Raw genomic sequence first — 26,971 nt, forward strand, 5'->3', positions numbered from 1 at the left:
CTTCAACACTTGTCCCCTACAAAGGACCTATTTTACTCAGTAACTACTTCATATGACTACATTGTGACATCAAATCAACAGCGGATTTAATTCGTAACAGGAACTGCAATGCAATAAAATAGTCTGCAGTCATGTAAACATTTCATTAGGTAGTAGTCCACAATCTCAGAGGGGACTCTTGAGAACTGTCTGAAGCTGAACTGTTTTAGGATTGGTCTACACAAAGACTTTGTATCTATGTAACTAGTTCAGTTAAAAAAATAATCATACCTCTAACGGAAATAGTTAAACAAATGCAACATCTGTGGATTACCACATTCCTACTGTGGATGCAGTCAAATCCGTTTAGCCTATTAGCTATATTGGTATAACTGTACAGTCTAAACTGGGGGGACTGGGGCGATAGTTGAACTGTCTTAACTATACTAGTTAAGAAGTGCAGTGTGTGCGTGTAAAACTGTAGCTTCTTGAATTCTCTCAGCAATACCACCACCTCTTACTCAGTTCCCCTCCCCACCAATTCTCTTAGCTCTGTTTATATACTGAAAATCAATCCACATTAAACCATGTGCGCACACACAAAATCAACTGTTTTTATACTATGGAACCTATTTTTTCTTTTATAAAATGAAATGCTTATGAAAGATGCTGTGTTGAAGTCCTGTTTTCCCCCAGAGAACAGTACAGTAAAGGCAGCAGCTGTGCCATCACTGTCTTGCAAACGTAACAACCTTGACCACTTTTACAGATAAGACTATAATCCAGTTTCTATGCAAATTAAAATCCTTGCCAAAAGGTAGTCTTCTACAGAGAAGCCAACTATAACATCTCTCCCTAGGTAACAGAATATCAGTTGATGTCGTATGGGTCACCAAATGAATAGTTTTGTTTGCTATGCAGTAATATGGATCGCACTTGGAACTTGCATTCTAGAGACAACCATTTTTATCTCATCACTAGCTCAGGTGCTGGCAACCTTTCAGAAGCGGTGTGCCGAGTCTTCATTTATTCACTCTAATTTAAGGTTTTGAGTCCCAGTAATACATTTTAACATTTTTAGAAGGTCTCTTTCTATAAGTCCATAATATATAACTAAACTATTGTTGTATGCAAAGTAAATAAGGTTTTTAAAATGTTTAAGATGCTTCATTTAAAACTAAAATGCAGAGCCCTCTGGACCAGTGGCCAGGACGCGGGCAGTGTGAGTGCCACTGAAAAACAGCTTGCAGGTCACAGGTAGCCTACCCCTGCACTAGCTCCTTAAGTTATCCAGTCTATACACATTTTTCTTTTTTTAAAATTACAATATGCTTTTCAGCAGAAATGTCTGATATAACCATTTTTAGAAATATGGCCAAAAAATCCTATAAAAATCCTATTGATTTTCCAATTTTGATCTCGATAACATATTTGCAAATGGGCTTTTAGATAAAGTTTCAGGTTGGTGTGTTTTTGAAAGTATCACGGATTTATCACAGAACGACTGACAGACAGTAGAGGAATGTGAATATTCAGTAGTCTGAAGCATTGAGGATTGATGTAGTTTTTGGTCAATAACCTGCACCATTAGCCCAACACATGCTCCCTCTCCCCACAAAAATGTTATCAAGACTAAAGTTCAGAGTACAATTTAAAGTCATACTAAATAGCCCTTACTATATAGAAAAGTGAGATGATACATTCTACATAGAAATAATAACATCGGATACTTCATATGATGCATTTACACTGAACCACAGTTAGGTTCATAATACGTACAACAAAAGGTAAAAAACAAAAATTTAAGGTCTCCTTACCACTTGCTGTGCAATGTTGACATTAGACTGTCCAAACGTTTTTGGCAGGAGCTGTTTTCCAAGTGTATTTACTGTAGAAGGATGAACAGCCACTAATGAAACAACCCCTAAAACAAATATGAATACATATTTTCAGGTCAGCTTTGTTTCTTTCAGTAAATCTAAATTCATATTAATATCAAAGCACATAAAATTCAGTGAAAACTAGTTTTCAATAGGGATCTAAACAAGCATCAAAAACAAATTTCTGAAGAGGTATATGAAGACACCCTACATATTAAAGTACATATAAGCATATTAGCGCAATATGTTTTTCCTTCCTGCCTTCAAACACACAGAAAATTAAGATTCCCAGTATGCCCTCCCAGTCTTCCTCTGCTGTGGACAATTGATGCTCCATGATCCATAAAATCATCCAAGCTTTTAAAAAACAAATACCCCCCAACCCACGCTCTCCTAGACTCACAATGTAGTACCAACAGGTGGAATTGTTCATAGAACTGACTGCTTCAACACTGCAGTGTCTCATCTCTGCTCAGGGAAGCAAAAGGTTCTTCTAAGACACTCTCTCCAGGCAGAAGCTTTTTCCATTTTTCTCTATCCTTGATATGTCCCTTTCTCCCAGTCCCCTCCCCAGCAGGGAGGGGATTTTTAAAAACAGGAGCCCGCAGGAAATTGGTATTTGAAAAGAAAAAGCTCAGCAGTGTAGCAGGCCCAGCCAAAATTAAAGGGGCTCCTTCCTGCTCAGCTGTGCATGCAATTTTGTAGTGCCTCACCCCACACAACAGCAAGGTATTAGCTAAGCCATTAGCTATTTAGGGCAGAAATTCAACAGCAGAAACTGGCTTTGCATAATCTCCAAGCCATATATTCCTAGCTAGTCAATGCTTCAGGCTAAGGTGAAACATTGGAGTCAGCCCCTGCTGCAACAGCAACAACATGGCAGGCAATCCTTTAAGAGCTTAAGGCAGTTAGGTACTTGATACCTGGCATTTTGGAAGCAACAAGCCAGAGGTCCTTGGCTGTTTATTTATTTATTTCAGCTGACTGGGGTGAAATATGGTGTCCTTGTCTTCAAGAATAAGTCAGAAGGACAAGAAAAATCTATGGGGCAGGAGACTCGCCTCATCCCAATCCTTTCCAGCCATGTATATGTTACAGGAACTATACGCACACAGTGACATAGCTACAATACTGTAGCTATGCTGGACTAACCCTGTTATATAAATACAGCCTACAGCAACAGAAGGGGGTTTTCTGTCGCTGTAGGAACACCACCTCTCCAAGTGATTTATATTTAACACTGTTCTCCATCTCCCCCATAGTGACTCATCAGCCTGGTCTCATCCATGTTGCAGACCACTGGTGCACACCATTTTTTTGTTGAGAACCACTTCAGCAAGGCTTTAAAACCTCATAAAACATTAGGGCTTCAGGCATCATTGCTCATGCCATACTCTGCTCTTCTCCCCTTATCATTATCCCCTGCTTCCATAAATATTAAAAACGGCAGGTCTGAGACTGGGGCAACAGTTGTAGCTTAAGAAGCAGCAGAAACTTTACAACTGTGAGCCTGGGTAATTCACTGCTCTACCATATCTGATGCAACTACTTCAAGCATTCAATAAGATGTCTTTTTGTACCGTGACTAAAGCAGCACTCCAAAAGGGTAAAAAAGGAAGAGAAAAAGAAGGGGGAGCGTACTGTACCATTCTCTCCCATCACAAACCCTCCCCACTTTGAAATAAAACTGTTCTAAGTATGGCTTCTAAATAAAAATATTAAAAAATTAACATTAGTCAAATGGACTTTCAAAACTGAGAAAGTCTCCACATAAATCTTCAAGTTCCCTTCCTTCATCCATCATAGCATCATCCCACCTTAGCTCCACTGGACTTGTAAACAAGCAGTGAAGCAATTACTCCTTTTCCTGAAGATTTTTTGGGTGTTTATTCAAGACCAATCCTGGTAGGAAAGAGAACATACAGGTTTCACCCAATGCTGGTTCTACCTACAACTGACAGTACTATCTCATTTCAGCATGGAGTCCAAGCCTTTCTGATAGGACAATGAAAATCCTAAGGAGAAATTCTACAAGGAAACCTGTGCCCATGTGCAATTCTGCCTGTATCCACAGTGTAACCTATATTGTGTAGCACTGAACACTTGACATTAGCAGGAATTTAGTGGCCCAGAAACTCAGTCTTTTGGATGCATACACATGCCAGTTCAGCATCCCTGAATCTCCAGGACAGAGGAAAACTACTATTCCACATACGTTCAAACTCCCAGATCTACAGCATGAGGCTATTGCCCTGCAATCTCAGTAGTCTTGCCTTCTAGAACACGAATATTCTGGTTAGCTCATGGACTTTCCACTCAAATCTAGAAACTACCCAAGAGTCTGGGAACGTCAAGGGATTCTGCTAACTTGATCCTTATGTTGCTTCTGAAAGGAAAAGAATCCCTTTTCCCTTTATAGACCACTCCTGCAGAGAGACTGAAAAATATTGATGTCTCCTTGGAATCTGGCTTTGTTGTGTATCTATTATACAAAAAATGGAAATGAAGACTTACAAGTAGATAAAAGAAAAATATTCTGTATGGAAATAATTCATCTGCCATAAAGGCTTATTAATCAGAATTTAATGTTTGTTTTCTGAACTTGGGCTGGGGAGTGAGAGAAGCAATCAGTTCTCTAAACAGCTTCACCTGCTACTGCTACATTGTGGAGCTAGAGAGTTTGTTTGTTTGTTTAAAAAGAGAGGTGCCTCTGTGCTGTGAAGATGAAGGAGGAATACACCACTTGTAATGGACCAGAGGGAACCACTAGGTGCTCACTTTAGAGAAGAAAAAGTTACAGATAGTTAGTAGTGGGAAGAGAGGTAAGTAAACATTACTTATCACGCACTACTATTTTATCATGTCTATTACTAGGAATATTTTGAAAATAGCTCTTCCTCGTTCTCACCAAAACCCAGGTCAAACTGCAAAGGCTGGCACTCTATCTGGAGAAAACGAATATTAGCACAACATACTCATATGGGCATCAGAAAGGGAGAAAGTTCACTCATCAATTTGGCTCTCCCAAGTGAAGCATAAGACAATGTCACTATGGTTAACCCAAGTACTCCACATTCAAACATCCTTCTACTTCCAAATAGTTTCATTAGTATGAGCTAGGCTGTATATGCGCCAATTGCATACGATTTTTCAACAACAAATGTATGGAGCAGAAATAATTTTTTCCTAAGTCAACTTTGCTGAAAAAAAACCAAGATTATATATTTCAAGTTTAAAAAGGAATTCTACTTACTACTAAATTGGTTTCTCAAACCCCTCCACTACATCAGTCTGGTCACTGGGTATCAGACCTTTTACCAATGAAAATCTATAAAGAGGCACACTTGTCTCCGGTCACTTCATTACTACTAAAAAATTATGAATCCATTATAAGACTCCAAAACAGTAGGGAAGGAGGACTGGGTAAATGGATCCATGCAAACTATCATATTGAAATATTACAATTACTATGTAAACTCCCATCACCAAGAGCAAGTGGATCCCCATTTTTGTAGACTAGCAAGCAGTCCCTAAACCCCAAGGTGATGGGGTTCTGAGAAGACTTGACTGAATGATTGCCAGAATCCCTCTAAATAGGATATATAACACTGAAGAGGAGATCTAGGGAGTAATGTGCAAAACTGTGGATAAGTCTAGGCAGCAGCCTTGCATAACTCAACAACAGGTAAGAGTTACATTGCACAGTTTGCACCTGGTAAGTGCTCTTTTTACATATAAACCATGCCACCTTATCCTTACAGAACACTCGACATGGATCCGCCATTAATATCTGAACCAGGTGAACACTTCCAATTGAGGAAGAACCCAGAACCCAGTGTGTGTGTGTGTGTGTGTGTGTGTGTGTGTGTGTGTGTGTGTGTGTGTGTGTGTGTGTGTGTGTTGTGTGTGTGTGTGTGTGTGTGTGTGTGTGTGTGTGTGTGTGTGTGTTTAAACAAAATAGAGAACAAAAAGACTGACAAAAGGTCTGAATCTTCCAGTCTTGATGAGAGGGAATCATCCCTTCCAGTTCATAGACAATTAGATTTATTGTAGGATTTCCTTTTCAGGCTTCTAACAGTAATCCCACTCCAAGCTACTCGACCAGCGGCATCCAGGCTGTCAAATTCATGGAACTTGGACTGAGACCTGGCCTGCATCTGGAACAGATCCACTAGACCAGGAGTTCTCAGACTGGGGGTCGGGACCCTTCAGGGAGTTGTGAGGTTATTACATGGGAGATCACAAGCTGTCAGTCTCCATCCTAAACCCCGCTTTGCCTCCAGCATTTATCATGGCGTTAAATATATAAAAAAGTGTTTTTAATTTATTGGGGGGGGGGGGGTTGCACTCAGAGGCTTGCTATGTGAAAGGGGTCGCCAGTACAAAAGTTTGACAGCCACTGCACTAGACTTGGCAGAGGGAATGGACAATCTACTACCAGGTCCACCACGACACAGTAACAAAAAAAACACTCGACAAGTCCAAACAGTGTTTATGAGCAGTGCTTGATACAGGATCTGCCTACACTACAAAATTATGTTGACTTAAGTTACGTCAACGTGCACCCACCTCAATAATTAAATTGCTTTTGTATGTCCACACTATGCTCCTTGTGTCCAAGGTGCATCTCCTCACCAGGAGCACTTTCACCGCTTTAACTCAGTGTGGGGCTTTGTAAGGCAGCAACAATCAATATAAGCAACACAGTGTCTACACTGACACTGTGTCAAAACTACTTCAACCTAAGCGCTACACCTCTAACGGAGATGAAGTTATTAAATCAGTGTAGGGGCAAGTTACATCAGCAGAAGTTACATTTTAGCGTAGACGCTTGCAAAGTTAGGTCAAAGTAAGCTGTCTTGCGCCAACTTAACTCTGCAGTGTAGACCGGGACAGGGTCTGATATTCTACAAAATCGTAAGGATGTGATGAATCTGAGAGAATACATAAAGGAAAGCCTGGCTCCATTCCAAAGGAATGTGTCTGAAATTTGACTCCTCCAGACTCTGCAGCAGAACTGATCCACAAGTGATCCCGTGTTTCAAGGCAAGAAAGTTCATCTGAGCTGTTCATCTAGAGGAACTCTGTCCTGCCAGTTGCTATAAACGCACAATTATCTTCCAACTGTGTTGGCCATTAAAATCTGAATAGGAGTCCTTTAGGAGAAGTAGGAACATCTGTGACAATCCAGACATCTCAAGGGGACAACAGAGGATTTGAGCCTCAAAGAATAAGCAGTTGAATTAACTGATTGTATACAACATTATTATGCTATAACTATGCAGAGTAAGGTCTTTTACAAAAGTCTAATGTTCTAAACTTAATAATAATTAGACACATAAATCCATAACTATACCCTGTATGTGTGTTTGTGTATATAGAGAACTGTGCTCGTAAACTTCAGCTTCATCTCACAGCAAGACAGTGAGCAGCACCTCCCAAGCCAGGTTTTACACAAAACCAGACTCCATTAACAATCCATTGTACAACCCAGGAAAAGACAACAATGGGACATTTAAGTTAATGAAAAGATAGAGACGACTGGGGATTTCCCCACTTTCAATATCTATAGTGATTGAAGAAAAAGAAAAAAACACGAAACAAAACTGCAAACCCCTTTAAAATGGATGGGAAATTCTCACTATTTTATCTTTGAATCTGAGGTTTTTCTATTAAATAAACCTCTTGTTTATTTTTACCCCAGGTAGGCCTCTGTTTTGCAAACTGTCTCAAGTGTGTATGCCAAAATGAACTGATAGCTGGGCGGTTAGTTTCACACCTTCGGGGCAACAACCCAGAAGGGGAAAGTCCAAGTGTCTAGTACTTAAGAACTTGGGAAGACCAGATTTGGGGGAGACCTGGGACTGGAAGTGCTGTTGGGGTAACCCTGCAAGGAGTAATTTGGCTGGTGGAAGTCAGGGTGAGACTTTGTACTTGTGATCAGGGATCTGAGCCATAGCAGCAGAGCAGTAAGACACCTCATGCTTACACGGTGTGGGTGATCCCCAAAACGTCACAACTTCTTACAATATCGGACAGACCATTTTCAGTTCTGAAACAGATTGCATAGTTTGGTCTCCTCCTGTGTTCAGAGGCCTGGGATTGCTAGCTCACTGAGGTAAACTGCCCATCCTAGCCCAGCGGCAGCATTGCAGATGGTGGAATTAGGTTTTACACAGATTACTAAAGCAGAGTATACTTGCAAAGTTCACTGCAACAACAAAAGCACAAGTGCAGAAGATACAGCAATACAGAGGAGGCCTATGAGCTATTGTCAGTCACCTCTGCAACAATCTAAACAAGACTCTGGCCACAGGACTGATGTGTAAAGCCCTGCACAGATATAAAATTTGTTTCCCCATCTGATCCACAGAAATGGTCCACAGATATCTGTGACTGTAAAACTGATATCTGTGGATTTGCAGGGCTCTACTGACATGTGCAAGTAGTCTTATAGTTTGGAGTACATCACTGAAGCTGAAGTCATTTTGAGTAAGGTCTGAAATCTGTCTTGCAGGAGAGATACTATAGCAAATCTGGACTCCAGAACTACCCCTATGCACCACAATTTCTGTCTGACACAATGACATCAAGACACAATGACTGAAGCAGCTGACAATCTGTCTTAACAATAAGGTGCAGAACCTCTGAGAGGAGAAGTCTTTACCTTCTTAGTAAAGAATCTACTTAGACAATCAGTCTTGGCATTGGCCTACGTGAATACTCAAGTATTTTCATATGGGCTGCCATTACTGTCAAGCATCTGGGGAAAACTCTTAAGGGTTATGGAGAAACCAAATGGCAGGATCCAATAATATGCAGTGTAGTTGTTGCTCTGTCAGTTCCAGGATACTAGAGAGTCAAGGTGGATGAAGTAATATCTTTTATTGGGCCAACTTCTGTTGTCTCTCTCACAATCAGAAATTGGTCCAGTAAGAGAGATTACCTCACCCACCTTGTCTTTCTAGGAACGAATAAATAGTAATATTTGGGAAACCAACAAACAAACCAATGAGACTTTCCAATAAATAGGGTGAATCACAGTAAAGAACTACAAAAGCCGATTTTGTAGACACAAGAAAGGGATATTGGTAATCATTTCTATGTGGAACTTCTACCACTCCATTAAAATGTCCAAGTTACATTATTGGCCATTACTGCTTTCTTTTGACAGTATTAACAAGAGTGTAATGCATAACCCCTGTATTGTTGATGGACCTATACTTTATCTTCCCTCCAAACGGGAGCCACAAACTTGTAGAGAGATTCCTGAAAGAGGAATTTTTGGGAGAGTGACAGTGTGCAGGAGAGATATGAAGGAATCCAGCACATATCACAAGGAAAAAAGGAATCCCTTTACCCTTTTGAGAAAGTAATCACAAACTAAGCCAGTTCAAGATTCTCAACCTGTCCATCAAAACTGATGCTTAGACAAAGAAGTGGGCAAAGACTGTTGGAACCTGTCCTTCTGTTTTAAAGATATCAGCGGTTTCCAAGCAGGACTCTGGGAGCAGAACTCCTGGAAAGATCTTGGTCTCTGGGACCGAAAGGTGGCAATAAGTCTCTTCAAGTAAACAGCCTGGAGATTTCAAAGAAGGTCTTCAGTTTCTGCAGAACCACATCTGCCTTCCTACTAAAGAAATCTGGCCTATCAAATGACAGATCTTTCCAAAGGCCAAATGCTTTCAATCACGCAAATCTCTGTGCAATAATGGGTGCTGTCACAATCTTTCTGCAATATTTAAGTGGCCTGACATTAGATGTATTGATACTTAGTTATGACCTCAGACTCCCTTCATAGCATCTTCAAATAGCTGACCATTTATAAAGAGCCACTCTATCCTAGTTCAGGAAGTTATATTTGGCTAGCATGTCTGGCACATGACTCTGCATTTGTAGAGTAACTGATGAATACAACCTCCGGTCCGTACGCAGTGGCACAGGACTTAGCCAACAGAATTGAAAATGGGAATTATGGAGAGGGTTTTTGTAGTGTTCTCATTCCCTCCCCTTGTTGACAGGGGCTTAGTAGGGAAGACTGACAGCTAAAGAGTCAGCAGCAAGAGCATGATGAAGCACATATTTTCTGTAATATTTTTATGAATTCTACATGTACCTCAGTTTCCTCTGTATTTCACATGGCTACCCAGTGGGGGGCAAGGGAAGGGAGGACAGTTTGTTCTCAGGGCAGGAGAAGGCCTGCTCTACACTACAAAGTTAGATCAATATAAACCACCTTATGTCGACATAGATGTGCATGTCTACACTTAAATTTATCTCCCACCAATGCAAGCATCCCGTTGCACATACATAGTAATACCAGCTCCCCAAACAGCGTTGAGCCATGGTCAACGTATGGAGGTCAACACAGCAAATGTAGATACTGCATTAACTTAGTTTGACCCTAACAGTCCTGCAGCAGCTGTCCGACGTCTGACCCCTACCACTCTAGTGACAATTGTTAACTCCACTGTTCAGGGGTCACGCAGACCTGATTCACCCCAAACACTCACTCTAAAAACCCCACAAAATTTTTAAAAGACTTTTCCTGATTGTCCAGCCTGGTGAACACACCTCTATCTGTTCTCCATTGTTGCAGCTGTCCAGCTGACCATGCTGATTACATGCTCTAGAAACGTTCCAGCATGGAGGAGACAGGACATACTGCATCTCCAGGGTTTTGGGGAGATGAGGTAGTGCTGGAACAGCTCCAAGACAGCTACAGAAACATCAACATCTACGAACAGATTGCTTGGGGGATGCAAGAGAAGGGGTACCACAGAGACCAGCAGCAGTGCCGCATGAAAGCCAAGGAACTGTGAATGCCAGAGAGGCTAACAATTGATCTGGTGCTGAGCTCCAGACCTGCCAGTTTTACGAAGAGCTGTATACCGTACTTGGCAGAGACCCCATTACCACCCTGGGTACCTCTGAGGAGGCCAAGTAACAGGCCCATGCCGTGAACAGCGAGGAGCAGCAACAGCATGGGGAACAGGCAATTAGGGTATCCAGTTGTGCTGCAAGTCAGAACTTGTTTTGGATTCCACTGCAGTCCAGCCAGTCCCTGCAGTTGAGCAAGGGCTAGCCCAACGCAGGGGAAAGAAACTTGATAAGTGTGTAAATAAGTTTCCAATTACAGTGATGGCACCCCCAACTTGGTCAGACATTCATCAACTTTTCATTAATTTACCCACGCTACAAGAGGTACAATGAACAGAGGTAGAGTTATCTGCTTGTCAATCACCTATATAGTTAGGCGGGGGAGAGGCATGCAGAGCAGTTTGTTTGCATACACAGCGATAAGGTGACCATACGTCTCCCATTGGCTGGGATACTCCCTTTAAGCCATCCCACCTGTCCTGACTTTTTGGCAAAAGTCGTCATCAGTTGGCAAGTGCAAATGGCACAAATGCCCACTTGACAAAAAATAGGGGCATGCACCCCTAGGGGGCACAGAGGAACATGCAGGGGGAGAGTGGCAACTCCAGACCTGCAGGGCACAAAGCTCCAGAGATCAGTGACACCAGCCACATGGGGGCGCAGGGGGAGGAGGAGGAGGATTCGGGTGAGCAATGATCCCAGATGCACGGGGGGGACAGGCAGGACTCAGTTGACACATGATGCCAGCCCCGCATTGGGAGGGGTAACAGGGCTCAGGCAAGAAGCAATGCCAGCCCCATGCAGGGAGGGGCAGCAGGGCTCAGATGAGAGCCCTGTGTGGGGGGAGAGGCAGGGAGTGGGCCAGTACTGGGGGCAAGAGGGGGAAGGGGGCAGGGCACAGGCCAGCCCCATGTCTGGGAGGGGCGGGGGAGAGGGAACAAGCCAGGAACAGGTGGGCAGGGCTCCCCGCGTGGTGTTCCATTTTTCCTCTGGGAAATATGGTCACCCTACACTGGGATGTCCCTTGAATCTTCTTGAGAGATCATGGTGAAACTACCATGGAAGTACACCACAACCCTCTCCTGAAGGTATCTAGTAGGGATGGCAGCCTTATTGCTTCCTCCATGGTAGGAAAACACTCTCCCACACCAGGTGGCAATAATTTTAGCTGGCACCACTGCAGTAAACAGCAGCATACAGGGCAGGACTGATTCAGGAGCCCAGCAGCAACCCTGTGCTCTTTCTCTGTTCCTTTGTTACCTCAGGAGTGAGCCATTAGCAAACACCACCACCTACAGAAAACGGTGCCAGTAGTCAGTGCTTTTGTCCTACACACATTTTCATGCAACCGAGCAGTTCCCTCCTCTACTCCTAAGGGAATTGTTTGCCAAAAATTATGCACATAATATTTTAAAATTCTGCAAATTTTATTTGTCAATAAATAAATGTGGCTTGAAATTAGGTAAAGGTTTCAAGCCATCAGAGGAGCAAAGGCGTAAATCTACTCAAGGTATGGTAGTGAGACATGTATAATGGCAAAGTGGTGAGCATTCCCTTCTAGAAACTACAGAAAAAGAGGACAATGACACAGCCATAGAAATGGCTGACGCTGCAAGGCGGTACACAAAAACAAGTGGCATCAAGGAATATCCTCAGAAGCATGATGTTTCTAGGCACTTAAAACCAAGGAATAGGATGACATATGACTTGAAGTTTCGATACAACCACATAACTGCAAAACCATCCATTACATCCTGCACACTGCCAAGAGTCTCAGTTCTGCAAAGCAGGAGACAGATTAGTGGCCCTGCACACTTGCATGACAATGGCCCCCACATTGGATTTTCCCACTCCAAAATGACTTGCCCCCACTATTAGGTGGCTCTTCCATCAGCGTCAAGATTTTCCCTGGGACTTGTCTAAGGTGAGAGTACACTATTGCAGGGGGAAATAATGCAGATAAGTACTGTTTGCACCATCAGTCCTTACAAACAGCACAACATATCCAAAAATACTTGAATCATGTAGCACTCACTTGAGCTACTGATGTACCAGTATACACTGTGGGACCCACATACCATCTGTACCAAAATTCTTGGTACGGATCAAGGGAAGGGGACACACACGCAGTTAGGTTAAAATACTACACTATATGGTACTGTATACGTTTTTATATAATTTATGCAGTAAGCAACGGTGTAGCTGGGGGGCCAGAGGATATTGGGGGGGGGGGGGCCCGTATCTATTTTGTTTCTAAGTAACTCCCGGTCTACTTCAACTGATGGTTTTGGTCATTGTCTGTGGGACGAAAGGAGAGGGAAGAAGTTTAGATCAGCCACAGCTGACAAAGTTAACCAAGAATCAACAGTATCAATGAATCAGAGGTCAGATTATTCTCGATTGGTTTTGGCATTGGATTTAGGGCATTACCAAAAAACCTCACAACCTCACCTGAAATTCCCAGCACAAGATGGTGGGTAGAGCTGAGCGAGAAATTAAGCTGAACGAATGGTGCTGGAACAGCAGATGGAGGTTATGTGGACACTGCGATTAAGTGGATTTTGTGGAGCGTTGGGGACAGTTCGATAGTACAGAGGCAGTAAGAAGAGGGCCCAACGAGGGAACTGCAGAAACAAAGCGAAGGTGGCTGAGGAAAGAGAAAAACCTCTACGAGCCAAGTTGGGTGACTGCCTTAATATGGCCCAATCACGTGGCTTATTATCTAGCAAGAGGATGAGCCAGGACAGAGCAATGAGGGTTTCGATCATTTTTTCTATGAGGCAACATGCGTGTCTATCTACAGACATTCACTTGTTATTACATGTACTATATAATTCGCTTGTTTTCAAAGGCGGCTGTGGTATATAAACGCAGATCGGCTACGATGACAACTGAACTGTAGCCAGAACCAGTTTGACACGTAAAAGAGAATTTTTCTTACATATCCAGTATGGATTTAATTTATTAGTTAAACTGCTGACTCAAGTGTATTTTGGGTCCACTGTTATTTCAAAATTGCAATTTGATTAAAAAGAAGAAGTAGCTACCTTATGGCGTAGAATGGCTTTTCGAGATGTGTCCTTTGGGTGTCCACTGTAAGTGCTCATGCAGGTGTGCCTGGTCCTGCACTGATCGCGACTTTGGTAGCGTTTGTCATGTCAGGACAGATATGTCACTCCTCACATGCACGAGGCATTCCAGCTTGTGTAAGCTCCAAACCCTCTCAGTTCCTTTACCACACAGACCAGGATTCTTGTTAAGTAGAAGGATGGGCTATGGAACACATCGGCACACATCCTCGGAAGAACCACATTAACTGCAGGGAGGCAAACTTCTGTGTGCATTTCACTGTAGGTGATCCCGAGAGCCTCCCATCACGGGAGCTGAGACTTCAGTCCGGTGTTGTTTAGATGATCAGTACTGTAGGTAACGGATCTGGTGTCTGCCGCAGAAGTCCCCCAGGATAGACACAATGTACTGCCAAGGTTGTGTGGAGATGGCGCGGAAGCCCGCTCATAAACAGACTTTGATATATTGGATATACCCCGGAGAAGGCGACAGCAGAAGGGAGGTCAATCTTATAGAGTGTGTGTTACTGAGATCGGGATAGTTAATTCATCAAGCTCTGCTCTCACTAGATGATACTAGTTCGGGACCATTTGGAGCGTTTGAGATGAATCGCGACTTTGACCTATCTGCAACAGAGAGGAAGAGGCTCAGGATTTTCTTAAAAAAAAAAAAAAAACTGTTGTCCTATCCAAACAGAAGACCAATGCTCTCCTCATGTCACGCATATGCAGGATGGCTTCTCTATTATCCTAATGAGGTTTATGATGAGAATATGGAAACTGGTCCATAGGAAATGTGAATTTCACCTTGGGCGTGAACTTCGGATGTGGCCTGAGAGTAACTTTGTCAGGAAAGAACACTGTGAAGGGGAAGTGTGGCATCAGAGCAGCTAGCTCCCCTAATCATCTCGCCGAGGTCATGGCAATCAAGAACACGGTCTTTATGGAAAGGTGAGTTAAGAAACAAGTGGCCATGGGTTCAAATAGTGGTCTAGTTAGACCTTTTAAACACTAGTCTGAGATCCCACCGTGAGATGGCAAGTCTGGGTTGGAGAAAGAGGTTCGCTGTGCCCTTGAGAAACCTCTTTGTAGTCAGGTGAGAAAATTGAGTATCCTTCTAGCTGCGGGTGGAAGGCTGCATTGCTGTTAAGTAGACTTTTAGTGAGCTAATAAAGAGCCCCAACTTCTTGAGATATAAGAGATAGTCCAGGATTTCTGGTAGGGTGGCTGCATTCAGGGCGATGCCTTTGGGCTGGCACCAGATTTGAAATCTTTTTCCATTTTTATAGGTAAGTACAAGAAGTAGCTCCTTTCCTACTGTGCAATAACACCTCCTGCACCTCTTGCAAGCAAGGTGTCTATGTGTCGTAACCATAGAGCCAGGCTTTGGGCTGCCACTGCTGAGAGGATCTTGGAGAATACTTTGAGGGATGATGGGAGGCTGAAAGGGAGTACACTCTACTGGTAGCGGCCTTGGCCTAGTGTGAACCTGAGGTAATCTCTGGCTCAGTAAAATTGAAATGTGGAAGTACACTTCTTATTGGCTCTCGGCCCTTGACCTCTCTCTTTTCTCTTATTCTGGAATACTAGTTGATAACGAGACCATCTTGACCTTCTGAACCTTGATAAATTTGTAGAGAGCTCTGAAGTCTAGTTTGGGTCTCCAATCCCCCTTTTTCTTCAGTATGGGAAGTAGCCAGAGTAGAAAATGTTGCTATTACTTGTACGGGCACTGGCTCTATGCTGAGCAGATGGCATACATCTGCGGTCTCAAACTCAAATGACCATGAGGGCCACATGAGGACTAGTGCATTGGCCCGAGGGCCGCATCACTGACACCACCCCCCTTCGCTGCCCCTGGCCCTGCCCCTACTCCACTCCTTCCATGAGGTCCTGCCCCTGCCCCATCTCTTCTCCACCTCCTCCCAAGCACGCAGCTCCCCGCTCCTCCCCCCTCTCTCCTGGAAAGTGCTAAGCGCCACCAACAGCTGTTTGGCAGCTTGGTGGTGGGAAGCGCCTGGAGGTAGGCAGAAAAAAAATAAGAGTAATATAGTAGTATAGTATTAAAATACAGTATGCTATTAAAAGTCAATTCATTAATTTTTTTTACCAAATTCTTTAACTGTAATGTGAAAAGTTAGTGCTAATTTTGACAGTCATTTCGTTTTTGGCTTAGCTGGCAGCGTTTTGCATCAACCAGAGCATCAATATTAGGTTTCAAGTATCAGAAGGGTAGCCGTGTTAGTCTGGATCTGTAAAGGCAGCAAAAGAATCCTGTGGCACCTTATAGACTAACAGACGTTTTGGAGGATGAGCTTTCGTGGGTGAATACCCACTTTGTCGGATGCATGTAGTGCAAATTTCCAGGGGCAGGTATATATATGCAAGCAAGCTAGAGATAACGAGGTTAGTTCAATCAGGGAGGATGAGGCCCTGTTCTAGCAGCTGAGGTGTGATATCCCGAGACGAAACCAATCTCAGTGTTGCTTTCAAATGTTCATCAGTGAGCCCTGACCTTAACACGGATTTGTTAATCTTCATGGAAGAGAAAAACTGTTCACATATATATGTACTTCCAAACATTGTCATTATCCTTGCGGACACAGAGAAAACACGGAAAATCTTTCTTGTGAAAAAAACCTGTAGAATTCTGGAATTCCAACATCTGTAGACTTCTGCTTCAAAATGGTGTCACACTGAAGCTCCACTAACTCCATCTGCATTTCCTCCGCAACACAGTCAATTTCAACAACAAATGGTATGGAAAAAAGTTGAAAATTTGGTTCAAGTGCCTTGAAATCTTTAAACCGCACATCAAACTGTTTGTGTAAGTTAGGAATGATCTCTGCATATTCTTTCAAGGATTTGGGTTCAACTTTTCCTGAGGAATTCAGAGTGGAGAAATGAACTAAACTGCCAGCAGACAGCTGTTTCCCCCACAAAGTAAGCTTGACTTTGAATGACTTAACACTGACATACATCTGTGTTATCACCTGTTTTCTACGCTGAAGTTTCAAGTTCAGTGCATTCAGTTACATCTGTTAGAAAAGTAAGGCTGCAGATAAAAGTGGAATCAGCAAGCTGTGGAACCTCCTTGTTTTTCATTTTCATGAAGGAATCAATCTCCTCTCTAAGTGCAAAAAAAAAAAAAACCCTTCAAAACATTTCCACAACTCAGTCATCTAACTCAGTGTGATACAGAAGTTCCCCATATTCGCTGTCCATACTTGCTAGAAAAGAAGTGAACTGTGATTCAGCCCTCATGCACGAATAAAATTAACCATTTTAACAACTGCATCCATAACTTCCTTCATTTGTAGACTTATACTACAAAGGGCTTCTTCGTGCAAAATACAATGTATACTGGTGAAGCTAATTCCTGGTACACATCTACCTCAAGGTAACGTGACCCAATATAACACGCATTTGGATATAAAGCGGTAAAGCAGTGCTCCGGGGGGCAGGCTTGCACACTCCGGTGGATCAAAGCAAGTTCAATATAACATGGTTTCACCTATAACGTGGTAAGATTTTTTTGGCTCCCGAGGATAGCATTATATCGAGGTAGAGGTGTATATTGAGACTGTTCAGTTTGGTCTTCAGTAATTCAAACACACCAACGTTTTCAAAGCACACTGATGGCGCACCGTCCATAGCCAAAGACACGAGTTTGTTCCATGGCCACGCAGCTTTTTCAATGCACTCTTCCAGTCCTTGAAATATGTCACGTCCCATTGTGGCACCCTTCAGTGGCATTAATTCTAGCAATTCTTCAGTTATATTCAAATTGGAATCCACACCTCTAATGAACACTGCACACTCTGCGATATCTGATACATCTGTACTCTCATCAAGAGCAATTGAAAATGCTTCAAAGTCTTTTGCCCATTTGAACAATTGTTTTTGCACATTATCAGCTAAATCCGTTATTCTGCAGGCAACTGTACTGGCAGACAAGCTTATGCCTTCAAAAACTTACTTTTTATCAAGACACAAAATTTCGCTGGCCTTCATAAGAGATTCTTTTATGAATAGCCTTCTGTAAAAGGTCACAATGATTTAGCTATCATTTCACTTATCACAAAACTTGCTCTTACTGAATCTTTGGTAGACTTGTTAATCCCCGAAAAGAAATTTCTTTGCTTGGCAAATGCTGCTTTAAGTTGCTGAACCTTTTTCTCAGATTTTTCCAGTGAACGCATCATATTTTTCACGGTGCATCGTGTCGTAGTGCGGACACACTTTATACTCCTTGGGAACAGCAATCGTTTGCTGACAAATAAGGCATTGAATTTTACCTTTTACTTCTGTCAAAAAATATAAATTCTCTCATTTATCTTGAAAAACTCTCTTTTCTTCCATGAGTGTTTTTTTTTCTTTCAACAAAGTCATTTCCAAGCGGTTTTAATAAAATATATACACTCTGTAAAGCCCCTCCACTGCACCAGGCTGCACCACCACTCCACTCCTGCTCTGCCTCTTTCAGGGGTGGCAGGTTTGTAGAAATTTTGGTGGTGTCCAGAACCTGCCCTGCCCCAAAGTCCATCCCCACCTGCCTAAGGCTCTGGGAGGGAGTTTGGTGGGGAGGGGGTCTAGGGTGCAGACTCTGGGATGGAGTTTGGGTGCTGGGTGCAGGCTCCACGATGGAGTCTGGGTATAGGAGGGGCTGCAGGGATGAGGGCTGTGGATGAGGGATTTGGGGTATTAGAGAGACTCGGGGCATTAGAGAGGCTCAGGACTAGGGCAGGGGAAAGGCAGCCTGCCCTGGCCCTAGTGGAGGGGGGCACTAGCACCCTACGGCAGCAGGTGATGCCAGCAGCGCTGAGCGGAGTCCGCATGAGCTGCAGGCTCCTGAGTGGTGAGGGGGCAGCAAGTGGGGGCCGAGGGACACTTGGGGGAGGTGCACGGGGGCAGCAGATGGGGTTGGGGGAGAGACCCGGCCCCAAACATTGGGGAGCAGCATGTGAGGAGCTTAGCTGCCATATAAAATAACGCGAGGAGGGGGTGAGGAGAGTTTGACAGCGACAGGAAGTAACTGAGGGGAGGCCGCACAGGGAGCTTGGTAGGCCACAGGGAAGAGCTCCGCGGGTCGCGTGTTGAGACCCCTGGTTTATGTCTTGACGAAGCAGGCTCTTCTGAGAAGGGTCCTTGAAGAAGGATGGGGAAGGGTGTTTGGGAGGTGAAACAGACGTGGAGTACCCATCTCGGATGATCTCCAGCAACCAATTTGTCAAGAGATTCTCCATTCCTAGGTGCTGTGTATGGGGTGAAAGTCTCCAAAAGGATAGGTAAGGTTTTCCAGTATGAGATAACAAAGAGAATGTTCAGTGGCTCAAGATTTTATTGGTGACCCCTTTTACATACTCTGCGCTGGTTAGGCCTCAACTAGAGTTGTGGGTCCAATTCTGGGCACCGCATTTCAAGAAAGAAGTGGAGAAATTGGAGAGGGTCCAGAGAAGAGCAACAAGAATGATTAAAGGTCTTGAGAACATGACCTATGAAGGAAGGCTGAAAGAATTGGGTTTATTTAGTTTGGAAAAGAGAAGACTGAGAGGGGACATGATAGCAGTTTTCAGGTATCTAAAAGGCTGTCATCAGGAGGAGGGAGAAAACTTGTTCACCTTAGCCTCTAATGATAGAACAAGAAGCAATGGACTTAAACTGCAGCAAGGGAGATTTAGGTTGGACATTAGGAAAAAGTTCCTAACTGTCAGGGTAGTTAAACACTGGAATAAATTGCCTAGGGAGGTTGTGGAATCTCCATCTCTGGAGATATTTAAGAGTAAGTTAGATAAATGTCTATCAGGGATGGTCTAGACAGTATTTGGTCCTGCCATGAGGGCAGGGGACTGGACTCGATGACCTCTCGAGGTCCCTTCCAGTCCTAAAGTCTATGAATCTACAGCAAGCCTCTGAGTGCGACGCCCCCCCCCCCCTTATAAATTAAGAACACTTGTTTATATAATTAACACCATTACAAATACTGGAGGTAAAGTGGAGTTTTGGGTGGAGGCTGACAGCTCACAACCCCCATGTAATAACCCTGTGATCCCTTGAGGGGTCCCAACCGCCAGTTTAAGAATCCCTGTTCTACAGGCACCTTGACCAACCTACGAAAATTGCTGCTTTGAGATGGAAGGTTCAGAGGAAATGGGCTGAGATCCTGATGTTTTCAGTCTGGGGAACCTGGACTTCTTCCTCTGGAGTTCATATGATGTCTGAGAATAATACTGAGATATATATTGGGATGATAGAGGCTTGAACGGTGGCTGTGAGCTGTACTTTCCTTTGTACCCAGGTGCACAGATCCCGAGGGACTGAAAAATGGCCCTGGAATCTTTTAACGTGTGAAGGGAGGCATCGGGTCTTATAAGAAAATAGCTTTGTCCCTTCAAAAAGTAGGTCCTCCACACTCATTTGGACCTCATTTGGGAAGCTGGATAGATGAAGCCACAAGACCTGTCTCATCACAATGGCAGTTGAAATTGAACGTGCCACCATGTGATGCCACAGCTGCATCAAGTGCAAATTTGGAAAAATGTCTTCAATAACTGGCCTTCGCTGACTGTAGCCTTGAATTGCTCCTTATCAGAATCAGGAAGCTGCTCAATAAAAAGCTGAGTTTCACATAGTTTGATACTTGTATTTTGCCATTAAAGCTTGATAGCTTGCAATGCAGAAGTTGAGGGTGGCCAAAGAAGATGCTTTCCTGCCAAAACGGTCCAAGGGCTTCTAGTTCCACTCATAAAGGGATGGATTTAAACTGGTGTGGTGGCCCTGTGAATTGACTGCATCCACAATAAATGAATTGAGAAGCAAATGGAAGAAGAGGAATTCCGTGTCTTTAGCCGGCGCGTAATATTTCTTGTCGGCCTGCTTGCATGTTGATCTTTCCAACACGGAGTCTGCTAGGAGTGCCTCATTTATAGGGCCCTAACAAATTCACAGCTGTGAAAAATGCATTCTGTTGACACTGGTGTTGATGTCTATACCTACAGAATCTTCCCTGGGGTGGATCTTTGTGTTACTCATGCCTCAACAGTACCAATGCTTCCTTGTCTGTGCCCAGTGGGTTCTTATGCAACTTAACTAGTTCTGTGTGTTAATATGGTGCATGCCCTGGGTACCAGATTCAGGCAGCTTTGGTGCCATCGGTACCAATGATATTGATCGAGCCAGAGATCATTTTTGGCTTAATTGGGGCTCGGTATAGGACTCATGGACCTTTTCTTAGAAGCCTTATGTGACTGCCTCACGGGCATCTCCTTGGGCTCACCTCCTTCTGAAGTAGAGGGCTGTGGTGAGGGGTCCCGCCAGGTTTCCAGAGGTTGAAGGGCTGACTCCAGGACTAGAAGATGGAGGCTCAGTTCTTTTACCTTAAGAATAAAATAGGTTTGTACAGAAAAAGCTGAGGGCAGTCATACTATAAACCACCTCTGAAGAGAAAGCAAGCAGGTATGCTTGGACAACCTGTTTCTGCTGGGAATAACTGTGAAGCCTAGAAATACCCAGAGAGAAGGGAGCGAGATGTAGGTCTCCACTCAAGACTGTGGAGCTGGTAGGGTGACCAGACATCTCAATTTTATTGGGACCGTCCCGCTATTTACTTGTTTGTCCCGCGTCCCAACCAATGTTTAGTCAGGATGCAAATTGTCCTGATATTTTGCCTCCGGCACACAGGCAGAGGGGGCTCGCGCACACCCCTCCACTCCACTCTGGTCCTACCCCTCTCTCCCCCATTGGATCCCTCCCCAAATCCCCGCCCTGGCCCCACCCCATCACTGCCCTATTGGATCCCTCCCCAAATCCCTGCCCTGGCCCCACCTCTTCCCCAAGCACACCACATTCCTCCTCCTCACCCCTCCCTCCCAGGCATGCGCTAATCAGCTGTATGGCAGCACAAGCGCTCGAGGGAGAGGGAAGAAGCAGGACATGGCAGCCAGCTCAGGGGACTTGGAGGCAGAGCAAAAGCGAGCTGGTGCGAGGGGGGGAAGGCATGGAGCTACCATTGGAGTGCTCCACATCCACCAATTTTTCCTATGCTCCAGCGGCTCTTAGGTTCCCTCCCACTCCCCGTCAGCACCCTCCCCCCGCCCACGTCCCAATATTTCACATCTCTCACAGCTGGTCATCCTAGGAGCTGGAAACCTGACAGTAGGCTTGTTAGACCAGTGAGGGAAAGTACAAGTGAGCAGCCAGAGATCATAATGTACATAACCCAAAACAAGGTAGGCAGAATCAATGAAGATTTAACTGATTTTATGAAATGTGGTGTTAGGGCTCCCTCCCCACTGTGAACTCTGGGGTACAGATGTGGGGACCTGCATGAAAACCCCCCTAAACTTAAACTTATTTGTAGCAGCTTAGGTTTAAAACTTCCCCAAGGTACAAATTTGTTTCTTGTCCTTGGTATCGCTGCCACCACCAAGTGATTTGAACAAACATTCAGGGAGGGACACTTGGAACCCTACCTCCCCCAAAACATCCCCTCAAACCCCTACACCCCCTTTCCTGCAGGCTTGAGACTAAGATCCTAACCGATTAAAAATTGAGCACAAATCAAACCCCTGGGTGTTTATGGCACTGAAAGACAATTAGGTTTTTAAAATAAGTTATTTAAAAAAAAGATAAAAGAATTACCTTTGTAAAATGAGAATGGAAGATAACTTTACAGGGTAACAAAAAAGATTCTAAACACAGAGGATTTTCCCTCTAGGCAAAACTTTAAAGTTACAAAAACAGGGATAAACCTCCCTTGTAGCACAGGAAAAGTTCACAAGCTAAAACAGGAGATACTTTAACACATTTCCTTGCTATTATTTACTATTTCTGTAATATTAGAGGTATTATTTCAGTAGGAGCTGGATTACTTGCTTGGTCTCTCTCTTTGTCTCCCAAGAGAACACTCACAGAGCACAAAACAAAGCCCCCACTCCCCCCGATTTGAAAGTATTTTCTTTCCCCATTGGTCCTTTTAGTCAGGTGCCAACCAGGTTATCTGAGCTTTTTAACCCGTTACAGGCAAAGGAGGGATTTTAAGTGCTACACTAATAGAAATTAATAATGTACATTCCACAATTCCTCTTCTTCAAATACATTGTCTCCACAGAACTATACTGTAGGAGAACCCTGTGCCTGTAGCAGCAGTCAGACTTTTTTGAATATCAGTTGGGGCTGCATGTATGCTCCTTAAAACCCTAGGTCCAGTTGGGAACATGGATTCAAAAGCACCATGTCCATTAGCAGTCTCCAATTCCTCTCTATCACAAGATATCCAGAACATAACTGGGCTCTGGAAGATATCAATGAGGTTCTGTAGAGGGACCACCTTCGGAGAACAGGAATTTCTCCTTCATGATGTTGCCTACATAGAATCCCATTGTAGAAGATCAGCTAACAGAGGATGTGGTTCAGGAGCCATGCTAATCATCAATTTAAGCACCACACTCCCAAAGCCAGAATCTATTCTCTAATCCAACATAAAAAGCAAGGTCTTGAAAAACTTGACTGAGCTTCACATAGCAGCCCTATAGATTTCCTATAAAAGGCACAATACAGAGAGATGCCATGGATATTGCCATTCCACCTCAACAGTAAGGTATGGAGCTCTACAGTGTTCTGGCAAAAGGGCTTTGCAAAAAATTGCACAGCCTAACTCACTTGTGCTAATGAGGTGAAATCCCCTGGCTCTTGTTTTTCCCCCCCCAAAACAAGGGTCTTTTAGATTTCCTAAAGGCTTCGATCCTATCTAAATATCTATGATGGCTTTATATCCAAAAATCATGTAGCCTGCTTGCCCTAGTGAACATCAACTCAAATGAAACTAAGAGCTTTTGTGACATTCTTACCTCCTCCTCTTTTTGGAAGACAGCACAAGGTGCATTGACCATCAGGGTCTGTACTTTGGACACCCTCCTGGCAGAGGTGAGGGCTACCAAGAAACTTTCAGTGAGAGATGGTAGAGCGTGCAATATCTCAAAGTAAGGATATGTCTACACTGGCAGAGTTACAGTGCCGGGAGTTACAGCACTGCTCAGAGAGCATTGAAGGGAAACCGCTGTTGTGTGTTCACACTGTCAGCTGCCCGTGCAACAGTGTGTTCACACTTGTAACACTTGCAGCAGTATTCACAGCAAGGCACTCTAGGCAGCTACCCCACAGACCACCACCTCCTTCCCTTCTACTGCTAAGAGCAGTGGGAAGGTGGAGGGAGTTGCATGGCATCCTGAGTCCTGTCCCAATGCCCCGTGATGCACTGCTTCGCATACCAGAAATCCCTGTGCTTCTGTCCGCATCTAGAGCCATCTTTCAATGGTTTGTGTACTGCGTGCCCGGCCTCTTCTGGCTGCAGAAATGGATCCCGAACTGTTGACCAGTATGCTGCTCGCTCTCACTAACACATCACGAGTGGTAGTGAAGTTATTTCTTAAACTACAAAGGCAAGAGGAGTGCGACATTGGTCTACGACACGAGATTGCTTGTGGCATTCATGGAGGTGCTGACGACAGTGGAATATCGCTTTTAGGCTCGGGAAACAAGCACTGAGCGGTGGGAATCACATTGTGATGCACATCTGGGATGACGAGCAGTGGCTGCAGAACTTTCGGATGAGGAAAGCCACATTCATGGGACTGTGTGATGAGCTCTCCTCAGCCCTGTGGCACAAGGACATGAGAATGAGAACTGCTCTGCCGCTGGAGAAGCACGTGGCAATTGCACTGTGGAAGCTGGCTACTCCAGAGTGCTACCCATCAGTCGCTAACCAGTTTGGAGTGGGAAAGTCGACAGCTGAACTCATGCTGATGGAAGTCTGCAGGGCCATTAATAGCATTCTGCTCCGAAAGCCTGTAACTCTGGGCAGTGTGACATTGTAGATGGCTTTGCACAAATGGGGTTCCCTAATTGCAGAGGAACAATAGATGGCACGCATATTCCAATTCTGGCACCAGACCACCTAGCCACCAAGTACATTAATCCCAAGGGGTATTTCTCATTGGTTCTCCAGGTGCTTGTGGATCACTGTCGGCGTTTCACAGACATTAAGACAGGCTGGTCCAGAGAGGTGCATGACACACGCATCTCTCAGAACACTGACCTGTTCAGGAAGCTGCAAGCAAGGACTTTCTTCTTTGACCAGATCACCGTAGGGGAAGTTGAAATGCCCACTGGGATCTTGGGAGACCCCGCTTACCCTTTAATGCCGTGGCTTATGAAGCCATACAGAGAGCAACTTGATAGGAGGAAGGAGCGGTTCAACAACTGGCTGAGCAACTGCAGAATGATTGTTGAGTGTGCTTTTGGCTGTTTAAAAGCCCACTGGCGCTGCCTCTATAGGAAGCTGGACCTGATCGATGACAATATTCCTATGCTTATACCCGTGTGCTGTATGTTCCATAATATCTGTGAAAGGAAGGGTGAAAGCTTTGCTCAGGGCTGGACTGCAGAGACTCAGCACCTGGAGGCTCAGTTTGAACAGCCAGAGATCAGGGCTATTAGAGGGGTGCAGCACAGGGCCATAAGGATCATGGATGTCTTGAGGCAGCAATTTGAAGCTGAAAGGCACTAATATTTGTTGCTATGTCAGAAGTGCAGTGCTTGTAATGCTAGGGGGTGCTTGGTGCAGACAATGCAGTATGTGGGTTTAACATAATTGTATGTTGCTTTGCAAGGCTCTTTTTACTTTCAATAATAAAGACTGCTTTCAAACCAACATAATTTTTTTATTAACAAACAACCGGAGGAGAGAGTCAACACAAAAAACAAAACAAAAACAAAACCCATCAGCAGTGAAGGGGAAGGGATCGTCCCTGGGACAGCTAAATATTTCTGTATGTCCCGGGATCATATCCAACCTTCTCCTTTGGAGTAAAATGCAGTAGGCACTGTACTTCAGCAAGGCCAAACTGCAGAGGGATGGGTGTTGAGTACAGTGGGTAATAGGAATCTGCATTATTGGACTATGGGGCGGTGGGGGAGGTGTAATGCTGCAGGAGTAAACTAGAGCCAGGAGGTTGATAAGAGTGTGTTGGTGGCATCTGGAGGGGAGCATGGGAAAGAGGTTTGTGACAGCGGTTGTAAGGGGGGGAAGGGGCCACAGAGCTGCTCGGTTTGAAGAGTTAGTATCGCCTGGAGCTTGTCTGCCTGGTGCTCCACAACCTTTAAGAGCTGCTCCGTGGCTTCATTCTGGCATGCTGCGTTCTCCTTTTGGTCCCTCTTCTCGCTGTCCCGCCACTCTTTCAATTCCTGTTTCTCTGTGGCAGAGTGCATCATAACATCATGCAGAAAGTACACCTTAGTTCTTCTTGGCTGCTTTCTAATTCTGCGCAGCCGTTCAGCTGCCGACAACAAAGAGGGAGGCTGGGCTCCCAAGGTCATCTCTTGAAGTTTAAAGGCAACATTTTACAGAAGCAGTATTGTTTGCAACACAGAGCACACCGCTTCAGTGATTTGAACCACCACCAGCACTCACACTAACTGGCTGACCTCAGGCAAGCACACATAACCCACAAGACCCCCAAAATGGTGAGTAGCCACAGGGGCAGGGTAAATCACTGCTCCCGGACCTTGCTGTACACTGGGCATGGGGCTAGAGCCAGCACTGCGGAGGAGGGAGGAGGTTGATAATCATTCCTGTCCCCACATTTTCCACAGGCTGTGTTCATTATGGAAGGTCTCTCACTGCTGAGGGTGAGCAGGAAATCAAGGCACAGTCTTTTCCAAGACTGTGGCTTCTGCCCTGGCCCCTATGTGGCTTGCCTGTGTGCAGCAATGGTGTCCACGCCCCTGATGGCACAGTGGCATGGGAAAGTTACCGTTAATGGGACAAGTAACAAAGCAGCTCTGCCAAAGAACCTGTGGCAGTGGATTGCTCAGTATCTCCACAAGACTTACCTGGAGATCTGAGGGTGATTCCAGTGAAGTGAGAGAGTCAATCAACAGCCTGTTCCACCACTCAGATCAGGCATGTGGTGGGAGACCAGCCTGCTTTCTGCAACCCTCTTGCACCCAACAACTTGCTTCAGCGATTCCCAAAATCAAAGCCACTTAGCAGGGGCCTCCTCTCCTGTTCGTACTTTGCCAACATTCGACAGCTGTGACTAGCTAGCCTCCTCCGGGGTAGAAAAGAGCTCCTGGCTGCATGCATCTCTGACCTCTGAAACACCC

General features: G+C 44.5%; 1 protein-coding gene across 5 annotated transcripts in view; it reads right to left on the reverse strand.

Annotated features, from left to right (window-relative positions):
• The window catches only part of TFDP1 (transcription factor Dp-1), a 135,958-nt gene that overhangs the window by 65,471 nt on the left and 43,516 nt on the right, over positions 1–26,971 (reverse strand). For all 5 annotated transcript variants that reach the window (XM_032777825.2, XM_032777826.2, XM_075061417.1 and 2 more), the window contains exon 4: positions 1,797–1,903. In XM_032777825.2, the coding sequence (XP_032633716.1) occupies positions 1,797–1,903 (107 nt within the window). The remainder of the gene's footprint in view (positions 1–1,796; positions 1,904–26,971) is intronic.

The sequence above is a fragment of the Chelonoidis abingdonii genome, chromosome 1 (assembly GCF_003597395.2).
Source record: "Chelonoidis abingdonii isolate Lonesome George chromosome 1, CheloAbing_2.0, whole genome shotgun sequence".
NCBI classification, from domain to species: domain Eukaryota; kingdom Metazoa; phylum Chordata; order Testudines; family Testudinidae; genus Chelonoidis; species Chelonoidis abingdonii.